The sequence below is a fragment of the Pollachius pollachius genome (assembly GCF_949987615.1).
Source record: "Pollachius pollachius genome assembly, chromosome: 11".
In the NCBI taxonomy this organism is placed as follows: Eukaryota; Metazoa; Chordata; class Actinopteri; order Gadiformes; family Gadidae; genus Pollachius; species Pollachius pollachius.
Window position 1 is genome coordinate 23481405 of NC_136944.1, and position 22598 is coordinate 23504002.

A 22598-nucleotide genomic window follows, 5' to 3' on the forward strand; every position below is an offset into this window, starting at 1 on the left:
TCACAAAAAAATGGACGCTATAGGACAGTGATCATGATTTGTCTCAATATCAGAATAACAACAATGGGTCAAATAGCAATGGCTGGTGGGATGGCCATAAAGTAGGTCTGTATATGCAGTGTAAGCTTGTCCAGGCCCTGCAAGTCAGGATGTAGGCTATGAATCTGAATGAATAGCAGGTTATAGGTAATAGGTCGTGGCCATCCCCAAAATGCACCAGAATACAGGAAATCAAATCTGTTATATTCATTTTTTTAAAAATTAATTAAATTATATATATATATAAATATATAAATCCGGTGGTGCTGATACAGTCACTATAAACAGCAGGCTGACGTTTTGGCTCAGATTTAGGAGGAAACCGGGATTAGATCGGTATTGAATTCTCTTAATACTGTGTTGGTCCTTCGCAGACGCTTCCGCAGACTTACCAGATACCACATAGAACACCTGGGTCCCGTCAGAACTCAGACCTCCACCACATCAGACCTCCAACCTATCAGACCCCAACACCAGCACTAGATCTCCCTACATGGGGGGGTGACTGGGGCAGGCGCACGGCGGCAGCAGGATGTCGTGGGGAGGAGGAGGGAGACTCTTCTTCCGGGTTACAGTCCGTATCGATAGGAGGTTTTCTGCTCCTCAAAGCCGCACTGTTAATCCCCTCCTCCCTGTCACTGGATACATGACGTCACTTTAAATCTCATGTCACTGGATACATGACGTCACTTTAAATTCCCTCCTCCGTGTCACTCGATTACACGATGTCACTTTAAATCCTTTCCTACCTGTCACCGGATACATGACCTCACTTGAAATCCTCTACCTCCTGTCTCTGGATTACCTGACGTCACTTTAAATCCTCTGCTCCGTGTGACTGGATACTTAATGTCACTTAAATCCCCTGCCCGTTGTCATTGGATTAATGACATCAACACGAAGAACCCTTTACGTTGTTTCCCCCGATATAACCGACATGAAGGTCGCATGTTTGAGAATAGGTCTGTTCGACTTTTTTCGGAGCCTGGCGCGGTGGCCAAGTGGTAAGGCGTCGGTCTCGTAAACCGAAGATCGCGGGTTCGAACCCCGTCCGTGCCTTGCTGAGGGAATAAAGGGATCAATTTTTACACACACAGTGGATGATGAGGACGATCACCAGTGTGGATGAGATTAACCTCTCAGATTATAGGTCTGCAGTCAAACGGTCGCTGTGGCGGATGGTCGTGTCCCTTTCTGGGTTCGGTCTGCATTGAGCCACCTCGTCTATCTGGACCATCCACGAACTATGTTTCAGATTAACCTCAGTATGTATATGATGTCGAATATGTCATGTACACACATCCTTTACAATCTGAAGCGGACGTAACGATTAGTAAGGATGAATTATTGGTTTGAAGAGCCAGTGAACCCCAAACTCTTTTTTTTTAATCTCAGTGTTTCACTACATCTGAACGGTGGAGTCACTGGCTCTTTAAATGTAGAATCGTTTGTGTGTGCGTGTGTGTGTGTGTGTGTGTGTGTGTGTGTGTGTGTGTGTGTGTGTGTGTGTGTGTTTGTATGCGTTGGACTAGCAGTTTTGAACTTTCTTGACTTGCTTTTTTTTTTATTTGATTTCCTGAGAGATTGCGTAGGCGGGCCGGGAGAGTTGGAGGTGGTTTAATTATGGTTTATTATGGTTTTATTATGGTTTCCTTATGGTTTATTATGTTTGTATTGGCTGTGAGTGGGGGCGTTTCCGGGTCAGCTGACTCCCGTCACATGATTCTCGCTTCCTCTGGTTCTGGAGCGGCTGATACACTGCAGGGCAAGTATCACCTAGACATAACTTAAACTACTTCATTCACTACAAGTACATAACAAGACCACCAACCACCGTGCAGCGGTTCACCGTGCGTTCGTCAGGGTTCTGCTGTAGTCTGACAGGAGTTATTCGGTTGCTGGTCCAAAACCTCAGAAGGCTGTGTTGCTCTACTTATTAATCCAGTCTGATCAAGACGTCAGATAGCGGGTCAAAGTCACCCAGCTGCACCCCGCGGAGATAAGAGATGAACTGCGGATATGAATAGTGTTTGAGACGACCCGAGGCTGTCGTTTGAAGTGCTATTCCGCTGTGTTCTGTAAGTCCGAAGGAGAAGATGCCTTCTAACGGGAGCGTGTCCGACGCCCCGATCACCCAGTTCATGAACTGCCGAATACTCAAGGAGCACACGCTGCAAAGGTAGGAAGTGTACGGTACGCTTGCGGAAGTTTGTAAAGTTAGCATGGCGGGTAGCTTCAAGTGTTGGGATCCACTGCCTTTCTAATCAGACTTGGGATCCACTGCCGTTATAAACAGTGTTGGGATCCACTGCCGTTATAAACAGTGTTGGGATCCACTGCCGTTATAAACAGTGTTGGGACCCACTGCCGTTATAAACAGTGTTGGGGTCCACTGCCTCTATAAACAGTGTTTGGATCCGCTGCCTCTATAAACAGTGTTGGGATCCACTGCCTCTATAAACAGTGTTGGGATCCACTGCCGTTATAAACAGTGTTGGGATCCACTGCCGTTATAAACAGTGTTGGGACCCACTGCCGTTATAAACAGTGTTGGGATCCACTGCCTCTATAAACAGTGTTTGGATCCGCTGCCTCTATAAACAGTGTTGGGATCCACTGCCTCTATAAACAGTGTTTGGATCCGCTGCCTCTATAAACAGTGTTGGGATCCACTGCCTTTATAAACAGTGTTTGGATCCGCTGCCTCTATAAACAGTGTTGGGATCCACTGCCTCTATAAACAGTGTTGGGATCCACTGCCTCTATAAACAGTGTTGGGATCCACTGCCGTTATAAACAGTGTTGGGACCCACTGCCGTTATAAACAGTGTTGGGATCCACTGCCTCTATAAACAGTGTCGGGAAGTCTGTAATAATTGTAGTTTTGGAGATGTTTAGTTCCAAGTTGTGTTCTGTGCATAGGTTAACCAGGGGCCCCGTCAGGTTACCCAGGTGGTCTCCCCCTGTAGAGCGACCTCATTGGCTGCTCCTGCAGAGCGACCTCATTGGCTGCTCCTGTAGAGCGACCTCATTGGCTGCCCCTACAGAGCGACCTCATTGGCTGCTCCTGTGGAGCGACCTCATTGGCTGCCCTTGTGTCCAGGGAGGACCTGTGGGTTCGGGACGGCTGCATCCTGGACCCGGAGAAGCTGTTCTTTGATGAGCAGGGCTACGCCGACCGCCAGATCGACTGCGGAGGAGCCATCCTGGCCCCGGGCTTCATCGACGTGCAGCTCAACGGTAGGACCCAGAGCGCCACAACCTACTCTGAAGGTCAGGTGATGAGGTGCTGGAGGAGGAGGTCAGGTGATGAGGTGGTGGAGGAGGTCAGGTGATAAGGAGGAGGTCAGGTGATGAGGTGGTGGAGGAGGTCAGGTGATAAGGAGGAGGTCAGGTGATGAGGTCCTTGAGGAGGAGGTCAGGTGATGAGGTCCTTGAGGAGGAGGTCAGGTGATGAGGTGCTGGAGGAGGTCAGGTGATGAGGTCCTTGAGGAGGAGGTCAGGTGATGAGGTCCTTGAGGAGGAGGTCAGGTGATGAGGTCCTTGAGGAGGAGGTCAGGTGATGAGGTCCTTGAGGAGGAGGTCAGGTGATGAGGTGCTGGAGGAGGTCAGGTGATGAGGTCCTTGAGGAGGAGGTCAGGTGATGAGGTCCTTGAGGAGGAGGTCAGGTGATGAGGTGCTGGAGGAGGAGGTCAGGTGATGAGGTGCTGGAGGAGGTCAGGTGATGAGGTGGTGGAGGAGGTTAGGTGATAAGGAGGAGGTCAGGTGATGAGGTCCTTGAGGAGGAGGTCAGGTGATGAGGTCCTTGAGGAGGAGGTCAGGTGATGAGGTGGTGGAGGAGGTCAGGTGATAAGGAGGAGGTCAGGTGATGAGGTCCTTGAGGAGGAGGTCAGGTGATGAGGTCCTTGAGGAGGAGGTCAGGTGATGAGGTGCTGGAGGAGGTCAGGTGATGAAGTGGTGGAGGAGGTTAGGTGATAAGGAGGAGGTCAGGTGATGAGGTCCTTGAGGAGGAGGTCAGGTGATGAGGTGCTGGTGTTTCAGGGGGCTACGGCGTTGACTTCTCCACGCCCTCGGAGGACCCCGGCGCCGGTGTGGCCTTCGTGGCCAAGAAGATCTTGGAGCACGGAGTCACTTCCTTCTGCCCCACGCTAGTCACGTCACCCCCTAGCGTCTACCACAAGGTACTGCAACGGTTCTCATTCTTTACTGGTTGGGACACAAAAACCTCTAGGTGGTTCACTAGATACTAGCCTGTAGCTCCTCTAGTGGCCTCTAGGGGGTTCACTAGAGACTAGCCTGTAGCTCTTCTAGTGGCCTCTAGGGAGTTCACTGTGTGTGGATGCAATAGCTGATTAAAGGTGACATATTATACCACCAGGTGTGAGTGTGACTAGCCCCACCTGGTGATATAATATGTCTTTAAGGACTTGGGATCAATTATAATCCGTTTGGTGTTTCAGGTCCTCCCTGAGGTCAAAGTTCAGAGTGGAGGGGTGCATGGTGCCGGCGTTCTGGGTAACATGATCAAATATACCACTTTATAGTTTGTTTTATCATAATGATATAGCTGGATTATTATTGATCATAGATTGATTTGTCTTCTGATGGTCCCCTGCTCCCCAGGGGTCCACCTGGAGGGGCCGTTCATCAGCCTGGAGAAGAAGGGCGCCCACCCCGAGCAGTTCCTCCGGACCTTCGGGGGGTCTGGGGGGGGGAACCCCCTGCTGGAGGTCTACGGTGGCCTGGACAACGTTTCCATGGTGACGCTGGCGCCAGAGCTGGCCGGCAGCCAATCAGTGGTGGAGGAGCTGAGTCAGAGAGGCATCACTGTGTCCCTAGGTGGGTTAGGGACGTGGTCAACCGGAACAGGGGTCAGGGGTCAACCTGACCGGGGGTAATACTGACCAGGGGCCAGGGGCATTAAAGAATCCATTTCCGAACAGCTACAAACAAAGTGCGCACAGCCTAGAATAAAGCACTAGTTCCCTCTCTTTCAAATACTTCCTTTATTCGTTAGAGGTCTGCGCTTTCTTTTGGGTTATTACGAAGCAAGCGATGGGTTTCTTCTGTTTACACATGACAGGAAGTGAGTGAGGAGTACTTCCTGTCTGCAGGGCACTCGGTGGCTAACCTGTCTCAGGCGGAGGAGGCGGTTCAGCAGGGAGCGTCCTTCATCACACACCTCTTCAACGCCATGCTACCAGTGAGTCCACAAGTACAGCTCACCCCTACAAGTACAGCTCACCCCTACAAGTACAGCTCACCCCTACAAGTACACCTCATCCTTACATCTAGAACTAACCCCTCCAAGTAGAAGTACAACTCACCCCTACAAGTACAGCTCACCACTACAAGTACAACTCACCCCTACAATTGAAAACAACCTCCATTATGTTTTGGGTTGTGTCATCTTGTTGTGTAACATTGTGTTTTGCTGTGTTGTTACGTTGGGTTACATTGTTTTGTTGTGTTACATTGGGTTGATGGGTTGTGTAATGTTGTCGTGTTGTGTTAATCCGTTGTGTAGTTCCACCACCGGGACCCGGGCATCGTGGGGTTATTGACGAGCAGCCGGATCCCCGCCGGCCGCTCGGTGTTCTACGGGATGATCGCCGACGGGATCCACACCAACCCGGCAGCGCTGCGCATCGCCCACCGGGCGCACCCTGCAGGTGGGCTACAGGACCCCTGGGCAGGGAGGGTTAGGGGGGTGGGCTACAGGACCCCTGGGCAGGGAGGGTTAGGGGGGTGGGCTACAGGACCCCTGGGCAGGGAGGGTTAGGGGGGTGGGCTACAGGACCCCTGGGCAGGGAGGGTTAGGGGGGTGGGCTACAGGACCCCTGGGCAGGGAGGGTTAGGGGTCACCCTGCAGGGAGGGTTAGGGGGGTGGGCTACAGGACCCCTGGGCAGGGAGGGTTAGGGGTCACCCTGAAGGGAGGGTTAGGGGGGTGGGCTACAGGACCCCTGGGCAGGGAGGGTTAGGGGGTCACCCTGCAGGGAGGGTTAGGGGGTCACCCTGCAGGGAGGGTTAGGGGGGTGGGCTTCAGGGAGGGTTAGGGGGGTGGGCTTCAGGGAGGGTTAGGGGGGTGGGCTTCAGGGAGGGTTAGGGGGTCACCCTGGGGCCGCGACCCCAGGGTGACCCCCGGGTGGGCCGGGACCCAGGGCAGGGTAGTTACGACGGTGACTAGCTGGGTAGGGTGTTGATCAGCTGATGAATTAGGATGTTGACTAGTTGGTTAGTGTGAGGCAGGGTAAATTGAGGTAAAGATGTTCCCATCTGGTTAGTTAGGATGGTGACTAGCTTGTTAGGGTGTTGACTAGTTTGGATGTTAGGTAGGGCTAGTTAACGTTAGGGTGTTATCACTTTCGTCTTGGTCCAGTTCCGATAAACCTTCTGGTTAGGTTAGTTAGTTAGGATAGGTAAGGTTAGTTAAGGTTGTTAGTGTAAGCATGGTTGTAACTGCGGTCCTGCTCCAGGTCTGGTCCTGGTGACTGATGCCATCATGGCCATGGGCCTGCCCCCCGGGCGCCATACCCTGGGCCAGCAGGTCATCGAGATCCAGGGGCTCCACGCCTACGTAGCAGGTAACGCCTTAACCAGCTCACCTGTCCTTAACCAGCTCACCTGTCCCTAACCTAGCTCAACTTTCACCCTTAACCTAGTTCACCTGTCCCTAACCTAGTTCACCTGGACTTTTTACTGTACTATTATAGTATAATGTAGTGTACTATGTAGTATTCTAGTTTATATTTAGTTATAGTTTTCTAAACGTGTTTTGGGGTCTAGGAACCACGACTCTGAGCGGCAGCATCGCCACCATGGACATGTGTGTCCGCCACTTCCAACAAGCCTCAGGTCAGTGCTGGTTTGGTTTTCCAGGTCGCAGTGTACTGAGTGTTCCAGGTCGCAATGTACTGAGTGATCCAGGTCGCAGTGTACTGAGTGTTCCAGGTCGCAGTGTACTGAGTGTTCCAGGTCACAATGTACTGAGTGTTCCAGGTCGCAGTGTACTGAGTGTTCCAGGTCGCAGTGTACTGAGTGATCCAGGTCGCAGTGTACTGAGTGATCCAGGTCGCAGTGTACTGAGTGATCCAGGTCGCAGTGTACTGAGTGTTCCAGGTCGCAGTGAACTGAGTGATCCAGGTCGCAGTGTACTGAGTTTTCCAGGTCACAGTGTACTGAGTGTTCCAGGTCGCAGTGTACTGAGTGTTCCAGGTCGCAGTGTACTGAGTGTTCCAGGTCGCAGTGTACTGAGTGATCCAGGTCGCAGTGTACTGAGTGTCCAGGTCGCAGTGTACTGAGTGTCCAGGTCGCAGTGTACTGAGTGTCCAGGTCGCAGTGTACTGAGTGATCCAGGTCGCAGTGTACTGAGTGTTCCAGGTCGCAGTGTACTGAGTGTTCCAGGTCGCAGTGTACTGAGTGTTCCAGGTCGCAGTGTACTGAGTGTCCAGGTCGCAGTGTACTGAGTGTCCAGGTCGCAGTGTACTGAGTGTCCAGGTCGCAGTGTACTGAGTGTTCCAGGTTGCAGTGTACTGATGCCGCCTTCATAGCAGCTCGGAAGTTCGGAAGCTCTTACGTGTCTTTACGTAAACCTTCCCTTCTTACGAAATAAGAGCGTTCAGGAAACGTTGGTAGGCTACGACATTAAACCGGAAACACTGATCGTTCGTGAGACTAGACTTCATAACAACAAGTATGGGTGCCCGCAGGGACCTCTTTGCGCTTATTTGCTGAATCAGATGAATCAGTTATTGGGACTGCTTGCGATGGTTGAGCATTAGCGAGAATTTATCAGGTGATGTTTATAATTGTAAGCTCTAATGTATCGTAATGCAAATGTTAGAATGGGTGTTAAGTTTGCCTCTTAGTGTTTGCTGCAAGTTGCTTTAGTCTATCAATGAAATGGGCAGCCATAGTTAGTAGCTATACTTAGCTTTACTTCTGCATGAAACTCCGAGCGAAAACTTCGACCCAACAGAGTTCAAAGCACTTTCCTCCGAGCTTAAGGTCCGAACCTCCGAACCTCCGGGAAACTCTGACCGTTTTAAAGGCGGCATGAGTGATCCAGGTTGCAGTGTACTGAGTGTGGCAGTTTTCCAGGTTGCAGTGTACTGAGTGTGACAGTTTTCCAGGTTGCAGTGTACTGAGTGTGACAGTTTTCCAGGTTGCGGTGTACTGAGTGTGGCAGTGTTCCAGGTTGCAGTGTACTGAGTGTGGCAGTTTTCCAGGTTGCAGTGTTCCTGAGGCTCTGGAAGCAGCTTCCCTCCATCCCGCTCAGCTCCTTGGGATCAGCCACCGGAAGGGAAGCCTGGAGTACGGCTGTGATGCGGGTAAAATACAATATAGACATCAAATCATATAATATACTAACATATTATTATACATCAGAACCTCACACATCCTCCAGGCGGGCTGCAGTCAGATCAATGCTGAATCACCATCAGAATCCCAAGGATGCTGATCTCACTCTTTAAAGAGGACTTGTAGCAACTGACCCACATACTGATGTTATGGTAACGGTGGTGATGTCACGGTAGCGGACGTGATGTCATTGTGACATAACGGAGCTGATGTCATGGTAACGGAGATGATGTCATGGTAACGGAGGTGATGTCATGGTGACATAACGGAGCTGATGTCATGTAACGGAGACGATGTCATGGTAACGGAGGTGATGTCACATTGACATGACGGAGCTGATGTCATGGTAACCGAGGTGATGTCACATTGACATGACGGAGTTGATGTCATGGTAACGGAGGTGATGTCATGGTAACGGAGGTGATGTCACATTGACATGATGGAGCTGACGTCATGGAAACGGAGGTGATGTCATGGTAATGGAGGTGATGTCACATTGACATGATGGAGCTGATGTCATGGTAACGGAGGTGATGTCACATTGACATGACAGAGCTGATGTCATAGTAACGGAGGTGATTTCATGGGTCCAGACCTGGTGCTGATGGATGACCAGATGATCCTGGAGGCCACCTTCATCTCGGGGGTGGAGGTGTGGAGGAAGTGACATCAGCCATGGAAGACCTCAACATGCAGGTACTAGAGAGGGTTAGTTTAGTTACCAGGCTAGAGATGGTTAGTTTAGTTACCAGGTTAGAGAGGGTTAGTTTAGTTACCAGGTTAGATGGTTAGTTTAGTTACCAGGCTAGAGATGGTTAGTTTAGTTACCAGGTTAGAGAGGGTTAGTTTAGTTACCAGGTTAGAGAGGGTTAGTTTAGTTACCAGGCTAGAGATGGTTAGTTTAGTTACCAGGTTAGAGAGGGTTAGTTTAGTTACCAGGTTAGATGGTTAGTTTAGTTACCAGGCTAGAGATGGTTAGTTTAGTTACCAGGTTAGAGAGGGTTAGTTTAGTTACCAGGTTAGAGAGGGTTAGTTTAGTTACCAGGCTAGAGATGGTTAGTTTAGTTACCAGGTTAGAGAGGGTTAGTTTAGTTACCAGGTTAGAGATGGTTAGTTTAGTTACCAGGTTAGAGATGGTTAGTTTAGTTACCAGGTTAGAGCTGGTGAAAGTAAGTTACCAGGTAAGAGATGAATAGGTCTAGCTACTAAGTCCGAGGGAGTAAGGGGAAGTAGGGTTGGTTGCTAGGTTGCCTAATTTTAGCATTAGTGGCTAGGTCACGTAGGGTTAGCGTTAGTTGCTAGGTAACGTAGGGTTCAGGTTAGTTGCCAGGTCACGTAGGGTCCAGGTTAGTTGCTAGGTTACGTTGGGTTAGACGTGGCCAACGGTGTCTTCTCCTCCAGTCCACCAGAGGGCCCCAGTGACCTGGTGACGGCCCTTCCTGTGATGAGGGGGAGGGTGCAGCCCCCCCAGGTGATGACAGAGACCGCTACAGGACGTGAAGCAGACCGCTGGTGCCTTCAGGATGCAGTCATAGTGGTGATGATGAGGGTGAACATGTACTCTTTATATACATTACAGATGACAGTTTTGACGTTGATATTATATGGCTTCCGATTTCATGTCACATTCAACACAACGAGAAAAACCTACTTTTGTAATTTGAAATAAATATTTACACGATGCCCTTAATGTATCAGTGGTGTTTTTATGAATTATTGTTAGGGTTAGGTCATGTTGGGGTTAAGTCATGTTTGTTTGGGTTAGGTAATGCTGGGGTTCTGTCTTAGGGCTGGGATTTCTTCCTTCCCAGTGAGCAGGGAAGCCAAATGTGGAAGGATTTAATTTATTTGAACCCTTCACCTTCTGCTAGAACGATGAACCCTGAATCCCCAGGATGAGCCAGTACCTCCTGGGAGATGAACCCAGCGGCACTCACTGAGTCTCCTCACAGTGCAGGAACATGGAACAGTTGGTTCATTAGATCATTTGGTCACAAGAGGTTTGTCTTTATTGGTCCAGAACAGCAGCAGAACCACAGACAGGAGGGTTCTGCTCTGGTGGAATGTCTTTAAGGTACCAGTCTTGTCACTGGTCGGTCCCAGAAAGCCACCAATGGTAAGACTTGTTCTCCTGAGTAGCGGGTTCAGACTGGTTCTGCAGCGCTGGGAGTCACCCCAGGAACGTGGACATGAAGACACTGGTGTCCAGGTTGAGGGTGGCGTGCCACCAGCGGTCGGGGAAGAACAGAACCTGGGAAGGGAGCCAAGCATCACATTTTAAATATCACAATAAACAAGTTCTTAATGACCGACCACCAGGAGGTGAAGGTTGATGCCGTGGTTCAAAAACTAGACGAGGCTCAGAAAGAAGAGCGGTGGAGATCTAGAGCCTGACCGGTACAAGGGAGTAAAAGATTACCCATATCGGTATCTATCGGCCGATACTCCAAATATATATCTATATCTATATATACATATCATGGTATCCTGGGAGTCGAGCAGCAGAGGAGGCGGTGATGGCGATGGTGAGCGGGGGGTCCATCCTCACCTCTCCGGGGTGGATGGTGCACTCTAGGGGGGCCTCCTCGGGGGGCAGGACGGGGTAGGTCTCCTGCAGCCAGGAGAGGGTGGTCCGGTTGGGGTGGAAGTGGGGCTCCTGGTCCGGGGGGTACAGGAACCAGCGCTGGAGGAACAGAGACACGGTGACCCCCAGAGCTAAAGGGACCCCCACGGTGACCCCCAGACCTACAGAGCAGTGACCCCCAGACAGCACCCCCACCCCCCAGGTAGCAGGACACTGGCTGCTGGTGCGAGAGACGCCCCGCGTGGAGAGGGTCTGGAGACGCTCACTCTACCCCCCCCCCCGAGGGGAGGCATTAGTGACCTCATGATGAGGCTGTGCTTCGGAGGTTCAACCCTACTTCATAGTCTCCAAAGAGGTATTTATTGTTCAAAGTATTTGCTACAAACCTATCAATTGATATAGCTCGGTACTCATTAGCTGGGGAGGAGGACCTGCCACTTCCTGGTAGGAAGGAAACGTCTCAGAGATCAGTGTTAAGAACTGGACTGACCTTTCTCCCGTAGAGGACCTCTGAGAAGCCAGGGCCGTGCCAGTGGAATGGAACGCCGGTACCAGGTCCTGGAACAGAGAGAGACCGGCTCTAGACCACAACTACACCCTCACACAGAGAGAGACCGGCTCTAGACCACATCTACACCCTCACACAGAGAGAGACCGGCTCTAGACCACATCTACACCCTCACACAGAGAGAGGCCGGGTCTAGACCACATCTACACCCTCACACAGAGAGAGACCGGCTCTAGACCACATTTACACCCTCACACAGAGAGAGACCGGGTCTAGACCACATCTACACCCTCACAGAGAGAGAGACCGGCTCTAGACCACATCTACACCCTCACAGAGAGAGAGACCGGCTCTAGACCACATCTACACCCTCACACAGAGAGAGACCGGCTCTAGACCACATCTACACCCTCACACAGAGAGAGACCGGGTCTAGACCACATCTACACCCTCACACAGAGAGACCGGCTCTAGACCACATCTACACCCTCACACAGAGAGAGACCGGGTCTAGACCACATCTACACCCTCACACAGAGAGACCGGCTCTAGACCACATCTACACCCTCACAGAGAGAGAGACCGGCTCTAGACCACATCTACACCCTCACACAGAGAGAGACCGGCTCTAGACCACATCTACACCCTCACACAGAGAGAGACCGGGTCTAGACCACATCTACACCCTCACACAGAGAGACCGGCTCTAGACCACATCTACACCCTCACACAGAGAGACCGGCTCTAGACCACATCTACACCCTCACAGAGAGAGAGACCGGCTCTAGACCACATCTACACCCTCACACAGAGAGAGACCGGCTCTAGACCACATCTACACCCTCACACAGAGAGACCGGCTCTAGACCACATCTACACCCTCACACAGAGAGAGGCCGGGTCTAGACCACATCTACACCCTCACACAGAGAGAGACCGGCTCTAGACCACATTTACACCCTCACACAGAGAGAGACCGGGTCTAGACCACATCTACACCCTCACAGAGAGAGAGACCGGCTCTAGACCACATCTACACCCTCACAGAGAGAGAGACCGGCTCTAGACCACATCTACACCCTCACACAGAGAGAGACCGGCTCTAGACCACATCTACACCCTCACACAGAGAGAGACCGGGTCTAGACCACATCTACACCCTCACACAGAGAGACCGGCTCTAGACCACATCTACACCCTCACACAGAGAGAGACCGGGTCTAGACCACATCTACACCCTCACACAGAGAGACCGGCTCTAGACCACATCTACACCCTCACAGAGAGAGAGACCGGCTCTAGACCACATCTACACCCTCACACAGAGAGAGACCGGCTCTAGACCACATCTACACCCTCACACAGAGAGAGACCGGGTCTAGACCACATCTACACCCTCACACAGAGAGACCGGCTCTAGACCACATCTACACCCTCACACAGAGAGACCGGCTCTAGACCACATCTACACCCTCACAGAGAGAGAGACCGGCTCTAGACCACATCTACACCCTCACACAGAGAGAGACCGGGTCTAGACCACATCTACACCCTCACAGAGAGACCGGCTCTAGACCACATCTACACCCTCACACCCCCACTACTACACCCTCCTGTCCCCATTCCTAACACAAGTCAGCAATAGAATCCAAGGGCCTTCTGAACTCTAACGTCCTCGGGAGTCACTTCCCCTCCAGTGCGGTTCGCTGTGGGCCGACCGACCTGCGACCCCGAAGCTGTAGGCGGCCGTGGTGCCGGGGAGCCCATAGGGGGGGGGCTGGTACTGGTCAAACAGGGGACTCCACTCCGTGAAGTTGTTGTCTCCGAAGAAATACAGAGTGTCTGTAGGAGAACCAGGAAGTCAGGGGATGAACAGGCACACGGACATCCTGCCTCGGGTTTTACTTTGCGCTTCAGTGTGCGTTTAAGTGTGCGTGCGTTTCAAAGTGTTTTAATGTGTGTTGGCGTGTGCTTTAGCATGCGTGTTAGCAGGTGTTGGCGTGTGTTTTAGCATGTGTGTTAGCATGTGTTGGCTCACCGCTGCCCAGCGCGTCGGCGGACTGCGGCTTCAGCAGGACGTCAACGTACTCCTGGAACGGCACGTCCACTGCAACAATAGATCCGTTAGTAGGAGTATTATAGTACTATTACTGCTACACTCTTGGTAGTACAACTACACTATTGGAAGTACTGGTCTACTCTTGGAAGTATAGTGTGTCGTTCAAATGGTTTACACCAAATGTAGTATGAGGTATAGTGCAGGGATTCACATCTGGGGGTACAACCTCAGAAAACATAGTCCAAAGTACCTTGATGACCTGTCTCTGTACTGTCTAACCCCTACCTGTTCCTTAATTACCTGTCTCTGTACTGTCTAACCCCTACCTGCTCCTTAATGACCTGTCTCTGTACTGTCTAACCCCTACCTGCTCCTTAATGACCTGTCTCTGTACTGTCTAACCCCTACCTGCTCCTTAATGACCTGTCTCTGTACTGTCTAACCCCTACCTGCTCCTTGATGACCTGTCTCTGTACTGTCTAACCCCAACCTGCTCCTTAATGACCTGTCTCTGTACTGTCTCACCCCTACCTGCTCCTTAATGACCTGTCTCTGTACTGTCTCACCCCTACCTGCTCCTTAATGACCTGTCTCTGTACTGTCTCACCCCAACCTGCTCCTTAATGACCTGTCTCTGTACTGTCTCACCCCTACCTGCTCCTTAATGACCTGTCTCTGTACTGTCTCACCCCAACCTGCTCCTTAATGACCGGTCTCTGTACTGTCTAACCCCTACCTGTTCCTTAACGACCGTTCTCTGTACCGTCTAACCCCTCCATGTTTCTTAATGACGTGTCTTACTGTAAAACCCCTAACCTCTCTAATGGCCTGTCTCTGTATCTAGTGTAAGCTCCGTGTAGCCTCCCTGTAGTAAGTTGGCCTTCATACCTTTCTTGTAAGAGTGCGTGTTGGCCGTACTCAGCCTTATGCTCCGATCTCCAAACGACCCCAGGAGATTGGTCTTGGAACACAATAACCTGAACTTCTACAAAATAAGTTAACAATCAGTTATATTCAATAAAACTACCTATAGTACTACTAACAACAGTTACATTCAATAATACTACTTATAGCACTAGTTACATCAGTTACATTCAATAATACTACTTATAGCACTAGTTACATCAGTTACATTTAATAATACTACCTATAGTACCACTAACATCTGTTATATTCAATAATACTACAGTACTATAGTATTAGTACTATAGTACTAATAATATCAGTTATATTCAATAATAATACCTATAGAGCTAGTAACATCAGTTACATTCAATAATACTAGCTGTAGTACCACTTACAATTTATATTCAATAATACGATCGATAGTACAACTAACATCATATATATAGATAATACTATCTATACTACCACTAACATCAGCTATATTCAATAATACTACCTATAGTGCTAGTAACATCATTTACTGGTTCTGGTGATGTTCAGACCCCATTTGGTCTGGTGTTAGTGATGATGATGATGATGATGAAGGCCTCACCGTGTTGTCGGTGATCCCTGTGAGGATGACCGGTCGTCTGTAGGCGTAACTGGGAGGAGGGAACACAGAGGATCAACACACACACACACACACACACACACACACACACACACACACACACACACACACACACACACACACACGGGTCTCACCGCTCGATGAACTGGCGGTGCGTCAGGGAGGCGGCGTCGAGCACGTCGATGGAGCACGGCCCCTCGTCCTGCAGCCCGACCTCTGACCCCGATGCCCTGGGGTTAGGGGGTCAGATCCAGGGGTCACACATGGCGCGCTACAAGGTGCGCCACTAGGGCCATGACTACATTGTGCGCATTGTTAAATTGTAATTGTTATCAAGTACTTTGACCACTATTGAGACCAGGTGAAGAGGTGAATGTGAGGGTTATAATATAGTACATCTCATCTTTAATTCATCTGAAAACGTCCTGTTTCAGGAAACCATCTGCTTTAACCTCCGTTGATATCGGTCATTAGAATGACGTGTATAACAGGACAGCTGTTAGGACGACGTCATGCGTGTTACATGTGAACTGCAGATGATCGTACTGTTACAGTGCACAGAGTGACGATATAGTCAGTAACATGAATGTACTGTTAGTGTTCAGAGTGACGCTAGAGTCAGTAACATGAATGTACTGTTAGTGTTCAGAGTGACGCTAGAGTCAGTAACATGAATGTACTGTAGTGTACAGAGGGACGATAAGAGTCAGTAACATGAATGTACTGTTAGTGTTCAGAGTGACGCTAGAGTCAGTAACATGAATGTACTGTTAGTGTACAGAGGGACGATAGAGTCAGTAACATGACGACGCGCTGTGAGCTCACCAGCCCCCCCCGTCCCGCTCCGGGGTCCCGCTGCAGGGGGGCAGCAACACCGCCGCTAAGAGGAGGAAAGACAGCACCTCCTTATGGTCCATTCCCACCCTCCACACAAGAACCTCACTAAAGAAACTATCACGCTTCAACACATTCTGTGTTCTTATGGTTCATCCGCGACATGAACCATCCTACGGTGTGCTGAGTTGTTTCCGGTAAACCGTCCAATCAGAAAGGTACACAATGATTCCCCCCGCCCTCTTGCGATGACGTCACCGCCCAACCCCTTCAGCCCTACAGTGCAGTTCCCTGGGGGCAGGGTTGTTTATAGCAGGTGCTAATACAATTGATCAAACGTATTTAATTAAAAAAGAACATTTTGACAAATTTTCAAAGCCAACAAGGCATATAAAGTAGATTTAGGTCATACATCAAGCATACGTGCGAAAATTGTCAAATCGGTTTCCATTTTTGTGGAAAGGTGAATTCCTTTGAAACATATACAACTTTGATATTTGATAAGATTTTGGCTTTCTTATTTTGTGATATATATTTAAATATTTTGTGTGTTCCATCCATATTAAATATAAAGGAAAAGAGCGGGCGGACTTAGACTGAATCAGTGATCAATACATAGACAGCATTTTGGGTAGAATGTATGATCTTTTCACCAACTTTAAACATCATAACCTGTTCCGTCACTTTATTTATTTTTTGCAAGTATAATAATAATCTGGTGCAAATATAAGTAAAAAATAAATACAAATTTCATTTTAATCAGGGAAAATATCAAGCGCATTAATCATTCCTTCACTCAGCCGGAGTTTTTAAAGTCTCAATCATCTACTTTGAATGTCCTTCCTTAAACCACAGCCACACAGATCTTGGCTAAAGCATCAATAGTGTTGGATCTTCACAGCGTCCACCCCCCACCCTTAGTCCGTCCTGAGATAACAAACGGATTCACACCAAATGAATCAACATGTCTTAGCTTGAAGTAAGAGTCTTCAAACTAAGACAGAGTTTGTGTGTAGAGTCTGTGTCTACGAGAAGAGGAAGAGAGAGAACAGCACAGGCAGGAGGAGGAAGAGGAGAGGCACGGAGCAGGAGACGACGCTGGACACCCCGATGGACGTAGCCATGGTCACGATGAAGCCGGGCGGGCTGGTGGAGATCTGGCTTCTGATCCAGTTCTGGTACTCGGACACACGGGCGTACACCCCCGGCGTGTTGGGCAACGCGCAGTCTATGCCGAAGCTCACCACCCCGGCCTCCACCCAGCGGGATCCGTTCTTGTAGACCATGGGGCCCCCGGAGTCCCCCTGCAGGAGGAGAGAGGGCCTCTGTTAGCCTAGCGCACGCTGCTAAGGTACACACATGTCTGATCTCTGGCTCTCTGAGTGGCAAGGCCCTTTGTTAATAGCATGACTAGCATAGTGTATTAAGAATAGCACACCTAGCGTAGCATAACTGCATAGCATGTCTAGCATGGCAACTCTAGCATAGCATAACTGGCAAAGCATTAGGTATAGCAGCAGACTAGTCATAGCACAGCTAGCACATCATAGTAGGCACTGCGTAAACAGCAAGGTATTCTGAGCAAATGATAAATAGCATAGCATTACTATTATGGTATAAATAGCAAAGCAAACTTAGCATAGCATAACCACCCTATCAAAGATAGCATAGAATAACTAGAATACGCTGCTAAGCATAACATAACTAGCATAGCATTGTTAGCATTGGACCCTAACCATAGCATAGATGGTGTGGTACATTATGGTACGTTATTCTTGCACTTTCTGGGCGGTATCTCCATGGTTGAATGCACTTATTGTAGGGGAAGGTAAAGCCAGAGGACGGACCTGGCAGGAGTCCTTCCCTCCGTCGGTGAGGCCGGCACAGATCATGTTGCTAGTGAGGATACTGTAGGTGTCACTGCAGTCCCGGTTGGAGACCACTGGAACCATCACCTCCTGAAGCCTCTCAGGCGCCGGCAGAGGCACTAAACAAACAGTTACCAGTAGGGACACGTCCAGTTAAACCAGTAAGAGCACTACCAGTAAGAACACTACCTTACCCAGTCAAACACTAACTTTGCCAGTAGAACACAAAATGTACCAGTAGAACTCTAACAGCAGAAGTCCACCAGTCGGGCTCTACTGGCTCCACCACTAGAACTTTACCAGTAGAACTCGACCAGTAGAACTCTTTGAGTCCAGCTCCACCAGTAGACCTTCACCAGTAGAGGTCTCCCTCTACCAGTAGAGGTCTCCCTCCCCCAATGGAGCGTCTTACCCCCAAAAGCGATGGTCCCCCAGCCCGTCACCCAGGTCCCCGTCCCTGCGGGGAAGCTGGAGGCGGCGGCGGCCAGGCAGACGGGCCGGATGTAGTCGGTGAAGGTCACGGCGGAGGACAGCTGCAGCAGGCACACGTCATTGTTGTTGGGCGTGTCGTTGTAGTCGGGGTGGTTGACGATGCGGGCCACGGTGCGGGACACCTCGTTGGGGTTGAGGTTCTGCTGGGTGTCCCGGCCCAGGTACACCACCAGGCCTGTGGTGGTGTCTCCATCCCTGGAGGAGAGGGAGGCGTTAGAGGCGGTAGGGGAGCTAAGAGGTGAGGTCAGAATGCCTTCACTCAGCTATGAGTGTTCTGGTTTACTGCTCCCGCCTCGATAGGAGACACTAGGAGACACTAACGAGACCCAAACAATAATAAACAACAACCAACAAACAATAATACACAAAACAATAAAGGGGAGATGGTGCCTACGGCCACAAAATAGACAAGAGGAGGGGGAGAATAATGCACAATATAAGTTTTATTACTTATAATAATGTATAACAATTTAATGACCTGCTTGTTGATCCTTGGGGACATGGTGAATGTTGTTTCACCAGTCAGCTGGCTACTGGTTGTACCAGTTAGTCTACTAGCCTCCTGACCTCTGGTTATGCAAAGGGCCAGCCATCTCTTCCCGCTGTATATACATGCTGGGGAATGTGGGCATGGCCACGTTGACAAGCCCTTAATATAAGGTGAGGCCTTTATCAAGCTTGAATGTCTTTACTCCAGAACTAACCCTAACCCTCTAGGGCAGGAGTCAGCAACCTTTTCAACATGCAGTGCCAGTTTGACATTTTCTAGTTAATGAGTGTGCCTTAAGCAACAATATATTAACAATTAAGCTGATTTATGACACAGCGACCAAAAACTTTTCCAGAAGACCTGGAATTGTACTATTTCCATATAGTCCACAATCATGCATCAACATTTTAAATGTTTTTTTGGTTGTTACATTTGCAACATGGGCTTACAAATTATAATTACATATGTCCAAACTTAAAACACCATTTTCAGAAACTCATTCAAAAACATATTTGCACTTTGGGAAATGTAAAAAACGAGAATATATGAGAATGTTGGAACCATCCGCATCAATATCATTAAGACCTGTACAGCTCTGCAAAACCATGTGAAGGCGATGCATACAGGCCACTTGCAACAATATTACTCACAACATAGGTTTAAAAACTATTAATTGATCCCATTTCAGAACACTGCTTTCTGTAACTAATTTAAACATATGAACTGGGAGGAAATGCCCAAAACAGAATAAAGTGCAAAAAAATCGGTAGTAATGATTATGCTGCCGCATTCTGCTGTGAATTTTTTGTTTTCAAGTGTGCCAATGATTATGCTGCCCCGTGCCAGCGGTGGCATGCGTGCCTAGGGTTGCCGACCCCTGCTCTAGGGGGTTTCCCGAGGCTGACGTCAGTCTCTGGTGTCAGTGCCGTTCTCTGCAGACTCACCCCTGGAAGCAGTGGGCCGCGGTGAGGACCCACTCCCTGTTGATCAGGGACCCTCCACAGAAGTGTCTCCCTCTGCGGTGGAGGCTGACCTGCCAGGGCCAGGTCCCGGCTGCCGCATCCTCTCCCCCCACGATCCTGGTGTTGAGGGGGGCTATCCCACATACTAGGGAGCCAATAGAGTTAGTTATACGTCCACTCTCTAACCCCTTCCTGATGCTAACTCACCTTCTGTCTCACCCCTACCTGCTCCTTAATGACCTGTCTCTGTACTGTCTAACCCCTACCTGCTCCTTAATGACCTGTCTCTGTACTGTCTCACCCCTACCTGCTCCTTAATGACCTGTCTCTGTACTGTCTCACCCCTACCTGCTCCTTAATGACCTGTCTCTGTACTGTCTAACCCCTATCTGCTCAGGGTTAGGGGGTGTGGCCCTATCCATCTAAATTGTGGTCACATGTTCTTCAGTCTGTGTTTGTTGACGTACCGTCCAGCTGGGCGCGGGTTCCTGCAGACACAGAACGGCATTAAGACAACCAATCACAAGACGCCTCCCCCTATGAAGACACCTCCCCCCTATCATGTGCTGTTAGATGGTCCTGCCACCCTAACTTGACCGACCTGATCCTCTGAGAAGGCCTTTGTTTTGTTGTGACGATTTTAAGATGTAATGCGAATACACATGCAGCGCCCGCAGGTTTCTACCGGCGCTGCATTAGCCGTTGGGACTTGATGTTTTACAGGCGTGGCACTTGAAGTTCACACTCAGACTTTGGGTTTCAAGGCGCTGCATGGAAAACTAAGGTGTTTCTAAGACGGGCTTCAGTCCGTTCTCTCTGCGAGCTCCGGAGAACTCTGGTAGAACATTCTTATCTCTGACCTCTACATTTGGCTTTGTCTTTCTTAGAATTATTTTCTTCATTTCTTCTGCTATGGTCCATTTTATTTATTCTGGATGGATTTTATTTTGAATAATTGTTATATAAGATCATTCTTCTAATCCTACAAATATTTATTTGGGGAAAGGTTTCCTCTCCGCTTTTGCCCCGCTATACTGTATTAGATATTTAAAGTTATATGTTTCTAATGTATTAACTATTTAAAGACATATCTGCAGAGTATTTCCTGTTTAAAGACATTTCTCTAATATATCAGATATTTAAGCTATATTTCTAATGTATTTACTATTTAAAGAGATATCCGTAGAGTATTACCTATTTAAATACATTCCTCTTCTGTTTCAGATATTTCAAGCTAATTTCAAACGTATTAACTATTTAAAGACATATCTGTAGATTATTACCTATTTAAATAGATTTCTCTTATTTTTCATATATTTAAAGCTATATTTCTAACATTTTAACAATTTAAAGACATATCTGTAGAGTATTACCTATTCAAATACATTTCTCATATTTTTCAGATATTTGAAGCTATATTTCTAATGTGTTAACTATTTAAAGACATATCTGTAGAGTATTACCTACATTTCTCTGCTGTTTCAGATATTTAAAGACATATCTTTACTGTATGGTTGTTTCAAGGAGCCTCTCTTACCTTTCAGTGTCAGGGCCAAGAGCACCAGGGCAGTGCTGATCACTCGGTTGGCCATTGTGTGTCTGTGGGCTGTCCACAGGAGACTGCTCTCTATATAGGAAGGAAACTATCACCTGTCTCTAGCACGCAAACACCCCCACAAACAAACACACACCCCCACCCCCCCCCCACACACACACACACGATAGTTGTCCTCCCTATTTATAGAGCACAGTGACAGTGATGATAATTTGTCGTATTTAACGTGTAATTTATAACATGTAATATTAATCAGGATTAGAACAATATAATACCTGTCATTTATATCACACTTTTGTGAATGCAAAGGCAATTTGCATAATAAGATACAAAAACACTATTTTACATTTAAAGAAAGTAAGTTACGCTTCAAAGTATATTAACTGCCCTTTCTCCTCCCTTAATCTCCTGAAAACAACCCTCTCATGCAGTGGCGGATATAGCAAATCGAGGGGCCCAAGGCGAAGATATGTATGGGGCCCATCTGATCTGAACTTTAAAAGAGAACAGAGAATTTTTTTTGAGACTGAATGGTGGATAGGCAGGTAAAGCTAATCTACTGAGTACAGTGTCCTCAGAATACTGAGAGTAAGGGTAAGCATGTTTATACTGTTGTGTGATTCACTAATAGACAGGGTTATTTTCTTCCTTCATTCCTCGTCAATGAGTCATCTTGTTGGGTTGGATTCTTCATATGTTTCTTCCTTCAGAAAGGAGCCGAGGCAAGGTGTCACACACATACACACACACACACACACACACACACACACACATTATATATGCAATGTCAGAGACAGTTTTTCATTTTAAAGCCAACAAATGTACCATGACTCATGTGATGGGATTTAAAAATAATCATTTCGTTTTTAAATCTTTGTTGCATTTTGTGCTGAAAATGAACGAGCAGTCTTAAGTAAACAGGACTACACATCTGGGCCTACATCAGCATTTTGTTTGATACTTAGATTTGTACTATTGTTTTCTGTTTGTTGGCTGTTTCTCAGCGTGGTTTAATATGGTCTGATGAATCTGACGTCAACGGAAAATGTTCAGCATGTCTTCAGCTGTTGAGATAATAAACACTGTTTTATTTACTTCCTCATGTCGCTGCACCATTACAGGCAGGTATTCACAGAGCCAAGGCAAACTACGCGGAAGTAAAGGTTGGATATGAAAAAAAATCCCTTCCCCTTTAAACCCTGCATACACTTCTTTAATCCAAAACGAAGATGGAGAGCAGAGAACACACAAAGTGTAGCCCTACACAAACTAATAGTCACGATGGCACCCAAAAGGGAATAAGGTTTCAGATAACACCTGTCTTTGCCA

At 48.5% G+C, this 22598-nt stretch overlaps 3 protein-coding genes across 3 annotated transcripts; 1 reads left to right on the forward strand and 2 right to left on the reverse strand.

The window, feature by feature from the left end:
* Positions 1 to 1656: 1656 nt before the first annotated feature.
* amdhd2 (amidohydrolase domain containing 2) lies at positions 1657 to 10084 on the forward strand. Its single transcript, XM_079747177.1, has 12 exons — positions 1657 to 2218; positions 3143 to 3279; positions 4081 to 4220; positions 4500 to 4554; positions 4663 to 4878; positions 5154 to 5242; positions 5567 to 5711; positions 6517 to 6624; positions 6827 to 6895; positions 8269 to 8370; positions 8995 to 9097; positions 9803 to 10084. Exons 1-11 carry the CDS (start codon positions 2136 to 2138, stop codon positions 9066 to 9068), a joined length of 1218 nt encoding a protein of 405 aa, XP_079603303.1. The 5' UTR covers positions 1657 to 2135; the 3' UTR covers positions 9069 to 9097; positions 9803 to 10084.
* Positions 10085 to 10443: 359 nt separating this feature from the next.
* Positions 10444 to 16065, reverse strand: jmjd8 (jumonji domain containing 8). The gene is made up of 9 exons (XM_079747178.1): positions 15894 to 16065; positions 15203 to 15298; positions 15051 to 15099; positions 14441 to 14537; positions 13532 to 13600; positions 13216 to 13335; positions 11476 to 11543; positions 10950 to 11084; positions 10444 to 10652 (listed from the first exon to the last, which is right to left on the reverse strand). Exons 1-9 carry the CDS (start codon positions 15983 to 15985, stop codon positions 10572 to 10574), a joined length of 807 nt encoding a protein of 268 aa, XP_079603304.1. The 5' UTR covers positions 15986 to 16065; the 3' UTR covers positions 10444 to 10571.
* A 160-nt stretch (positions 16066 to 16225) lies between these two features.
* On the reverse strand, positions 16226 to 21368 carry LOC307082494 (serine protease 33-like). The gene is made up of 6 exons (XM_079746096.1): positions 21252 to 21368; positions 20182 to 20202; positions 19697 to 19859; positions 18183 to 18457; positions 17750 to 17889; positions 16226 to 17206 (listed from the first exon to the last, which is right to left on the reverse strand). The coding sequence occupies exons 1-6, from the start codon at positions 21304 to 21306 to the stop codon at positions 16928 to 16930; spliced, it is 933 nt and encodes a 310-aa protein (XP_079602222.1). The 5' UTR covers positions 21307 to 21368; the 3' UTR covers positions 16226 to 16927.
* Positions 21369 to 22598: the final 1230 nt, after the last annotated feature.

Bases quoted from the DNA above. Each gene is read 5' to 3' on its own strand.
- amdhd2 (XM_079747177.1), top strand. From the start codon at position 2,136: ATGCCTTCTAACGGGAGCGTGTCCGACGCCCCGATCACCCAGTTCATG. The intron at 6,896-8,268 runs GTCAGTGCTGGT...GCAGTTTTCCAG, and splicing joins CCACTTCCAACAAGCCTCAG to GTTGCAGTGTTCCTGAGGCT. The intron at 8,371-8,994 runs GTAAAATACAAT...TCATGGGTCCAG, and splicing joins GGAGTACGGCTGTGATGCGG to ACCTGGTGCTGATGGATGAC.
- jmjd8 (XM_079747178.1), bottom strand. From the start codon at position 15,985: ATGGACCATAAGGAGGTGCTGTCTTTCCTCCTCTTAGCGGCGGTGTTG. The intron at 15,100-15,202 runs GTGAGACCCGTG...CCCTCCTCCCAG, and splicing joins CACCGCCAGTTCATCGAGCG to TTACGCCTACAGACGACCGG. The intron at 10,653-10,949 runs GTGAGGATGGAC...CTCCCTTCCCAG, and splicing joins GCACCATCCACCCCGGAGAG to GTTCTGTTCTTCCCCGACCG.
- LOC307082494 (XM_079746096.1), bottom strand. From the start codon at position 21,306: ATGGCCAACCGAGTGATCAGCACTGCCCTGGTGCTCTTGGCCCTGACA. The intron at 20,203-21,251 runs GTAAGAGAGGCT...CTGTGTCTGCAG, and splicing joins CTTGGCCCTGACACTGAAAG to GAACCCGCGCCCAGCTGGAC. The intron at 19,860-20,181 runs GTACGTCAACAA...TTGGCTCCCTAG, and splicing joins AACCCGCGCCCAGCTGGACG to TATGTGGGATAGCCCCCCTC.